Source organism: Bremia lactucae, linkage group LG15, assembly GCF_004359215.1.
Source record: "Bremia lactucae strain SF5 linkage group LG15, whole genome shotgun sequence".
NCBI classification, from domain to species: Eukaryota; Oomycota; class Peronosporomycetes; order Peronosporales; family Peronosporaceae; genus Bremia; species Bremia lactucae.
The window spans coordinates 2,130,068-2,138,981 of record NC_090624.1 but is presented as its reverse complement, the minus strand read 5'-3'; the positions used below and the strand labels follow the sequence as shown (position 1 = coordinate 2,138,981).

Below are 8,914 nucleotides of genomic sequence, written 5' to 3'. Positions count from 1 at the left end.
TAGTAACTGGGTGCTTTCCTATTCTCGGACGACTTGTTCTTTTTTAGATTATGACTAAATAGCGGTGTATTAATTATAAAAGACGGTTGGCTGAAGTGTTTTGTTTTCCGTGAATACGGGATACGAAATGGGCACAACTGCTGCACTCCGTCGCGGCAAGGAGGCGTGAAGTATTCCAAGCCTAAACTTAGACCGTGGATGGTTGCTATATTATTGGCGTCTCTTTGTATCTAGATTGGCTCAAAATTCGAGTCTGGAAGCTGCCTTATCGATAAGGCATCCACCTCCGTTACGGCATGAATATGACTGCACGACTGACCAGAGCGGGCAGCATTGTGGGTAGAGGTTTCTCCGGTATTTGGAGAACAAATATATAAAAATATTGTAATATCAGCTCGGTATGGTCCAATTGCGTGGGGGTACCCCAAATGGTTTTAAATGGATCTATCCGTGGAGCTCGAGCTTCTCCACGAGTTCTTTCGAGTTGCTTTGGCAACTGTGCAAATCGTCAGGCTCCGGTGATCCTGGCGCGACAGCGGTCATGAATCTATCTATCTCTTTATGAGATTATTTGCTAACGTTTATTTATTGTGGTACAACTTGAGATACATGCAGAGAGAGCAACCAAGACTCAATCTTGGCAAATATTAATTGCTAAATACTACTTAATATTTAACTGGTTAAAGTTCCGTGCGTCAAAAACTCAATAGCTATTCAAACTTTGGTGGAGGTGCATTTTTATTGGCAGTTTGTAGACACAATGCCGTAAAAAGCGCCAGCCTAATAAATTATATTTCTTAAGAGAGCGATTGCGACTTAATATTCGCTATTGGTGTCATGATATCTGAAGGTGCATAAATAGCTCTTGTCATTGTATTTCTAATTACTAAAAAGTGCGTGTGAATGTGAGCACAGTACGAGAGTTAACGGCAAGAAAAAAAATATGAAATGGGCTAAGAATGCACTGGAGCAGTCATTGTGAAGCTATGAATATTAACTCGGACTTTATTACGCTCTCTGAGTTATCTACCTTTGCTATTTTAAAAGGTTACAGCTACCGATTACAGACGCAGAAGATGCCGAACGGAAGCAGCAAGAGAGTCGCGATGACGAAAAACTTATCTCTTTTCGATTTACCATTCATTCTTCCAAGGTACTCGAGTACGTTTTCATAGACTTTCTGAGGAAGTGAGGGCTTCTTCACGTTCTTGATAGTCTGGTCAAAACCAAGATTCTTTTCCAGCTCCTGTCCTTCCATAGCTGCGGTCTCCCGAAGGTACCGACGGGCGATACGGACGATGCTGCGGCTACTAGCAATATCAGTGTACGTTGAATGCGTTGAGCTCAATACAGCCGCACTTGAAAGCTCATTGTAGTACGTAAGCAGAGTAATGATGAGCAGAGTGAAGGAGAAGCCAGGGCCCATTAATGCGGTTTGCGGGACGAGAGATCCGAACAATTGCGCTCCAAATGCTAAATGAGGAATTGTTATTTTCTTACAAACTCGGTAAAACTAATTGAATCCTATATACCTCCAATACGACAATATAAATCAATTTTACGGGGCGTGAGACGGGAATACCTTATTTGACCAAATTGTAACCGAATCGCCTCCCTTCCATTAAATTTGACGACGTCGTGACCACGTCGCGACGCTGTGTAGACGAGTTTAAAGCTCAAGGAGTACCGACGATTCATTAATCGACTAAAGAAATGATATGAGCCGCTATTGACGCACAAAAAGACACTTCGGCATTGTGGTTCCGAAGGTGGCAAGTCATCTCATCCACCAATGCCAGATCACGCAACAGATAGAATCAGCTTCGCTTATTGATACTTGGTAGGCATAGACGTGGTTGCACCATAGTTTCAGTGGCACTAGGTGCAATTCCCGCCCAGCTTGCTCAGTGGAATCAGCTTTTTGAGTGTATCAAATATTAAATTAAACACGGTATTTGTAATAGAGTATTGTACAATAGGTTAGTATTGGACGTTTTACTCACCATATATCTTTACTTCCATATTTGAGTGCTGCAATTAATAACACTTTTTCCAGTTAAACTATATTACTGCATGTTCTGTGCGCGGACGATCAGATAAAGATTAAGAACAGCAAGAAGTACAGCTTATCAGATGGATGACCCACAGACCGTCAGTCAGTCAGGCTTTCAAAAAAAAAAAAAAAAATAGACTTAAGAAAACACATTGTACTTCATCAAACCTCCTAGACTCCTTATCTTTTCGCACCTTACAAGTAGCATTTCGGACTGGATGCCGTCCAGAATAGAGCGAGTACAAAATTTGGTATAATTTTAGTTTATCGATCGCGGCACAAAAACCACTTCTTCACTTTCACTATGAGCTTTTCACTTTTGAGCAAAATTTTAGAGCATCTTTTGGTTTCTATTTGCTACGCGAAATTGTCATGCTTCTTACGACTTTAATAAAAAGTTAAGGCGCTAAAGATCTTTGCGGCATCCAAGATACCGTGAATGCTCTTTTTACAAAAATTGTTCTCTTACATGGAAGTTAACAAAAATGAATGTGATGAAGGAAAATGTTGGTGAAAACAAGTTATGCCCTCGGTGAACGCGTAGACTTCATAAGCTAAATATCTTCAAAAGAAATGTGGATGCTTTAATCTTCGCATCATGAAAGATCTGGGTAATTACGATTTTAGTCGAAAAATCATCCGCGAATCAACAAGTGTAACTATCTTTGCATTATTGCCATTTTTTCCACGCTCACCTTAACGTACAAAGCCGCAAGAGATACGACAAGATAGCATAGAAGTGTTAATTAAGCAGATTATATCAATATCTAAGTCCAAAGGGGCTTATAGCAGCGGCAGCAATCTCAGCCGAAAATTTAAATTACCTCGCTACTTGAGCAATCAAAACTTGTTGACTTTTATTTAGTCTTGCAACGCTACGAATTTTCTTTTGCCGGGTCTTTACGCATGATTCTTCTCGAACTTTTGCACTAATGCGACGATTCATTGCCGTGATAAACGATTTATTCCTTGGAATGGATATATTATGCACACACAATGCGCCTAGAAATGTACTTTAAGCAGCACTTGCAATGCAGACGAAATGGACATGTTTCGAAACGACCGCGGTATTTTGCTTTATATCTAACGGAATAAATATCCAATAAAAAGATAATTTGGAAAAGGCTGTATAAAATTGTTGACAAAAATCTCTATTTATACTACAAAAGTATTCCTGACTTCACATGATTAAATTCATTAAGTTGGTACTTGTCATGCAACTTGTTCTTCATCGGTGCCGAAAGTGTTCATTTCCTGCTCTAACTCTCGCAGGAACATAGCAAGATAGTCCGGCTTGACTTGTCGTATCGTAAGCTTCTCTTTAAAAGACACGTACCCAGCAAGTTTGAGTAGCTTTATAATACTCGGAGATGTTTGCAGCAATTTTGAGTACCCAATGTCATCGTATTGCAATGAACGAAACTTGGACCGCACGCCCTCGCGATGAAGTGATCGCAAGACCTTGGATATTGACATCAGTTTTCGTACTCGTTCCGTCTCCGACGGACATTCCCAACGACAGCGTAAAAGAGATGCTCGGATTTCACGTACAATTTCCTCGACGTGATAAGCTGTCGGTACACGGCGAGCTGCGTCGTCACTCCTCGAAGCTTTGGGCAAGATGTCATCTGACGACGTAGTACTCCTTTGACTCGACTGAAACGGAGCGGATGCGCTACGAGGACGGACAAGTCCAGCCAAGCGTTCACGCACTTCGTCCCGTTCCTCCTTGTCTGTAGAAGGAGAAAATCGTAATAACGGCGAATCCAAACGTGAAGGATTTGCTTCGAAGGTCTTTCGCTTCTGCAACAACGCGCCTTGATCCTTTTCCATAGAAAAGGACTCGAAGTGTGTTTGAAACAGACACGTATCATTCGACAAGTCCTCGTCACTGTCTCCCTTAGACGACACGGACGCGTAGTCTTCATCGTCTCCGTACGTCGAGCCAGTCGTACCTAAAGGCTGCAAGTCCGATGGTCGATAATGGCCCGATCCTACGCTTTTCTTAGTGTCTTGTAGACTTTCGTGCAAATTACTAGCGAGTTGGCCGGGCATAACAAGACAATCAACAATCTTGTACTGTCTTAACGAAGGAGATACTGGGGATGAAGAGGAATTCGTCCAACTTTTTGTCTTCATTCGAGGTGATGGAGGGGACAAGGACCTCGTGAAAGACGTCCGAAAAGCACCGACAGGCATCTCACTAGAGGCCATGACGTCACGAAGCTCCGACACGAGATCTTGCGTGGTCAACTCACTTGAAAAGGTCCTATCCGAGGCCAAAGACATTGCTTTTGAGCCGGACGAGACGGATAATGCAGCACCATTCAAGATCGGTCGTTCATCTTCGTCCCGTTCGCCAAAGATTTCATAAACGCTCTCAATTTCCGAGCGTTCTCGGACTGTATGGAGTCGCTGGGGGGCTTTCGCATTCGGTTCGTTACTATCAATCATCGAGAGTTTCTGCTGAGCTGCTTGTAAGCTTTGCTGCAAATCGTAAATCTTTTTTTCAAGCTCATGAATCTCAGCAACGCGACGCACCGAGTCAGTAAATTTGTGGCCAAGTGGTCGATTCTCTTCGTCTTCATATTCCGAATTCACGTACTCGGGTTGATAAATCGCCATGAGTTTCTCGTAATTAGAAGCCGAGTACGGATCTTGATTGTAAGAAGAGCTCTCGTCACTATCGTACGCAGTTGGATCACTTGCAACGGAGCTAGATCGTTCGGACACACCTCGATCGCTCTCGTCTTTATCAATCTCTTGTGTATCCATATCATACGGACGCTCTCCTACGGCTAAAAAAGCTTGTCCAGCTTGTCTCGTTGCCCGTGCAGCAGCAAATGTAATCCGAGCGACTGAATTCAATTGATCCGACGTCATTTCTTCGTCCTGTGTGGGCCCCGTCGTGTCTCCAGAATCGGGACTGCGAGCACGGGGACTCGAATAGTACATTGCAGGCACCATTGTAGTCGCATGCGCCATTGCCGTGTCAAAGTTCGACACGGAACTTTCAAGCGCATCTCGAATGCTCGTGATTTCACTATACATGTCATTAAACTCCTTCTCTTCCACCTCGGCCACGTGTTCTTTCTCAGCTGCCTCGGACATGGTCAAATTGATGGTATCTCGAACTTGACGAATATGATTGACAACGTGCGTTAACGCCAACAGCTTGTCCTGGGTCCGAGACGATACACTCTTCTTTCTACCACGTGGTGAAGCCACGACGTTTTGCTCGACATTTGTCGCTTCGAGGATTTCTCGAGATAAAGCACTCTGTCGACGATCACGATCACGGGATTCCCGTACGTGAAACAATGTATTGTCGTAAAAATTCTGCTGTGGACTACGGAGACCTTGAAGATACGACTCGGTGTCGTCGTTTGACGTCGATGATACGGGGTTTTCGCCTGTTCCAGTAGCACTTCCGATTACCGACACTTTGGAGTGCGGTCGATTCCCAGCACTTGTCATACAGGCCGAACACACGCGTAAGTGAGTGATATCAAAGATTGGTTCTTCTAATTCCTGGAGCATGGCACAGGACGAGCACACGACTTCACCACATGTGCGACAATGGTGTTTTCGACGAAAATAAAAACCACGCAAACAGACGGCACAGGCCTTTCGATCGGCGTTTGGAACCCATTGCCATTGCTCGACAAACCGCAAACTACTCACGCGCTGGCGTGCCACGAGTCCAGGGATCCGAGCCACGGCGCCAACGGTATTTTTCATCAAGTTTTCAAGGACATGGCGCACCCTTGGGTCCAAATCGCCATCAATTTGACAAATTAATGTCACTTGGAATGTATTGGCGTGATGGGTTTGTGATATAATATAACCCATACGTGATAAATACCCCCGTGCGATGCCAAAGTTTTCTAACGTTGGTACTTCCCGGTCCCTCGAAATGGATTCTTGGATACAAAAGCCCACGACGCTCGAACCCGGATGAAGTTTCCGCTTTCCTGCGTACTCTAAATAACAAAAATCGACAATCTTTTCCGCTTGATGATGACGGGTCCGCTGGGTTTTCAACGCATGCCACTTGATTGCTCGATACGATGACGACGGGCGGGAAGGTCGTGGGAATGTGGTTGTATTGTCTGTGTGTCCCGAATGTTTCGGAAAGGTAAACAACGTCCGTCCGTCCACAAACGCGTCACCGTACATGTAGCGCATGACATTGCGAAAATCTTTCGTCTTGACTTTTGCTACTGCTCGTAAGATCTCGTCCACTTTTGTATTAACGAGCTGGACGCTGGCCTTGAGCAACGTAGATGCATGTGTTGCCTTACGAGTGGGCTGAATATCTAAGAAATTGGCTTGCTGACAGAACGCAAACGGCTCATCCTTGGCTTCAAGACTCAGACGCGAACGTCGCGATCGTTGCCCGCCGCGAGATGTCGGTCTATCTAGGTTATTCCACTTATAAGCGCAGTCGGCGTCCTCAATGATCCGCACAAGTTGCGTGACGCGTTCCTTACCCAATCGTTTGTAATATTCCAATTCCTCTCGACTTAACGCAATCTGCGGGAAAAAACCATCGTGCAAAGGAAACTCAAGCATGTAGTTCAAATGACCAGTTGCAAACTTGTCCTTAGTTATGCTCGCAAGGCCTTATGGGATGTCGAAGAGTGAGGGAAGTCACGAGGCGGCCTTCGTGTGTCGCGCAATTGTAACGCAGAAAGGCAAGCGATTGGTCGAAAAGACTTCAGAAAGGACGTTTACTGTCGAGTTGAGGACCTCGGGTCATGTCGCTGTCTTGTTGCTCGTAATTGTTATCCGACCGACAGTTTCTTCCTTGTCGCCATGACGTATGGCCAGAGGAAAGTGCAGGCACGAGGGGGGGGCGGTTGTGAAAAGGAAGCTGGCGCATGTCTGCACGAAAGGCAAGAAGATTGTGGGCTTTAAAATAGTTTTAAACTGTTTTTCTTAAAAACAAAAAGGCTCCCTGGGACATCCGTGGTACACCCTTCTGCCTTGCCAGCTGTTCATATCGCAAACGTCCAGATTTGGCCATTACGGAAGAACTAGCTATCTTTTGTCTCGACAAAATCGATACTTATACACATTCGAACCCTTTGGATTTACGAGTGTGGGACACGTCTTTAATGCGATCATGACTCTTGCGTGCGTAGTCGCGCTTAAAAGGATGTCATAATTAACAGCTGATTTCCATATCATGTCCGCGTGATAAGGTGAAAGCGTTCGTTGACAACGAATTGTGCTGTTGTGCCGACGTAGAATTTGCGGATCATCGAAACAAAGGCCGAAGAGAAAAACCGAGACGGGCGAGCGCGACAAACAGGAAATCTTGGGGCACTGTTTGTAAGCTTTACGTAAATCCAACAATCGCGCGACTCATCTCAACCGCCTGCACTGGAAGTGATCTGTGCTTTGATAAGAGTGACCGATAGACTACAAAAAGAAATAGAAAAAAGCTGTTGAGACTTAAAACGCTCACTAACTCGTACAATGACTTTCACTTGTTAATAAGCGCACGAATGTTCACGTGAAATATCTATTAGGAACGAATTGGATTATACAAGCGCACGTGTTTCAAGTCTTGCAACGGTTGGCCACATGGTGCCACATTGCCACACAAACGCAGGACGAAGGCATGGAAAAGCAGATGTCGCACATTTGATTGTCATTGCGGTAAGGCGATACCGTTGGCGGCTACATGAACGAAATTGTTAGCCATGTGATTAATCCCAAACTAAAATGAGATTATTTATCGTGTTTCTGTCTGGCTCATGGCGACAAATATAAGTTAAACGAAGCTAACTAGGACATATTGACGAATACCGTTGTCGTTGCGTACTTCTCACGATGGCAAAAGTCGGCTAGGAATCGTTGGTGCCGAGCCTATATAATGGGATGATGTGCGACGCCTAGTCTAATTACTTTACTCAAGTAATTTATTATCCCCTTAAGAACACAAAATGTACTTAACGGGGATTGTGTAACATAGGGCAATTTTAACCCGTCACAGAAGCTTCCTATGTAACGGGCTAAAATTGCCCTAATGTTACACAGTCCCCATTACGTACACTTGGTGTACTTAAGTGGGCAATTACTAAATTTAAGTAATTAGACCCAGCACTCGGGTGTGGTTCACATTTGTGACTAACCCTTGTGTATGTGATGCACATAGGTGCATTCACATCAGGAGGAATGACGGCTAGCGTCATCCGTTACGCGAGGAATCTAGAAAGATACGCTCGCAATACATATTAGGTGTTATCAATACAGATGAAATTTTCATTGGTAAAAATAGTATTTATACTTAATACGATTAAATATAAATCAGTCTGAAACGACTTCCTACTTGGTAAGTGCGTAGGAGGAGCCGGATTACCGCTTCCGTGACGACTTAGCTAAAGTACTTAGTGCGTTGGGTGAGGTCACTAACGCGCCCACAACGACTACCTCACTGCACGCAAGTGAAGCTGGTTAAAACGATTCCTCGCTGTGCAAGGGTGCGTGGCCGCATTGCGACGTGCCCGTCTACACTTGGTAGCACTTGAAATCCTTCCCACGACCCGCATCTCTGCGTGTGTACGTGAGGATGAGCCTCAACATTGATTGGGCTCATTTTCCCCACCTCTCCGAACATCATCGGGAGGTGGCAGGGCTAATGGCGCAGGGACTTGGTGAACAAGCCCTGGCCAGGCTCCTGGGTAGTCCTCCTGAGCAACATGTTGCTCAGTTGGAGCAGTTTGAGGCATTTGTGCTCGGACAGCGGAGGGCCGCGTCCGAGGCACAGAGCCATGCTGCGGCGGAGTCCGTCACTCAGACTCAGGATGAGCTGAGGCATGAGCAGGCTCGGAGCGAGGCTCTCAACAGGAC

General features: G+C 45.1%; 3 protein-coding genes across 3 annotated transcripts; 1 reads left to right on the top strand and 2 right to left on the bottom strand.

Annotated features, from left to right (window-relative positions):
• Positions 1 to 438: 438 nt before the first annotated feature.
• Positions 439 to 1,429, top strand: CCR75_001278 (uncharacterized protein; the record flags this gene model as incomplete). Its single annotated transcript, XM_067959382.1, has 4 exons — positions 439 to 518; positions 1,048 to 1,161; positions 1,216 to 1,324; positions 1,388 to 1,429. 4 exons carry the CDS (start codon positions 439 to 441, stop codon positions 1,427 to 1,429), a joined length of 345 nt encoding a protein of 114 aa, XP_067819203.1.
• A 1,836-nt stretch (positions 1,430 to 3,265) lies between these two features.
• Positions 3,266 to 6,628, bottom strand: CCR75_001277 (uncharacterized protein; the record flags this gene model as incomplete). Its single annotated transcript, XM_067959381.1, has 1 exon — positions 3,266 to 6,628. The coding sequence occupies one exon, from the start codon at positions 6,626 to 6,628 to the stop codon at positions 3,266 to 3,268; it is 3,363 nt and encodes a 1,120-aa protein (XP_067819200.1).
• Positions 6,629 to 7,397: 769 nt separating this feature from the next.
• On the bottom strand, positions 7,398 to 7,716 carry CCR75_001276 (uncharacterized protein; the record flags this gene model as incomplete). The annotated part of the gene is made up of 2 exons (XM_067959380.1): positions 7,398 to 7,480; positions 7,617 to 7,716. 2 exons carry the CDS (start codon positions 7,714 to 7,716, stop codon positions 7,398 to 7,400), a joined length of 183 nt encoding a protein of 60 aa, XP_067819201.1.
• Positions 7,717 to 8,914: the final 1,198 nt, after the last annotated feature.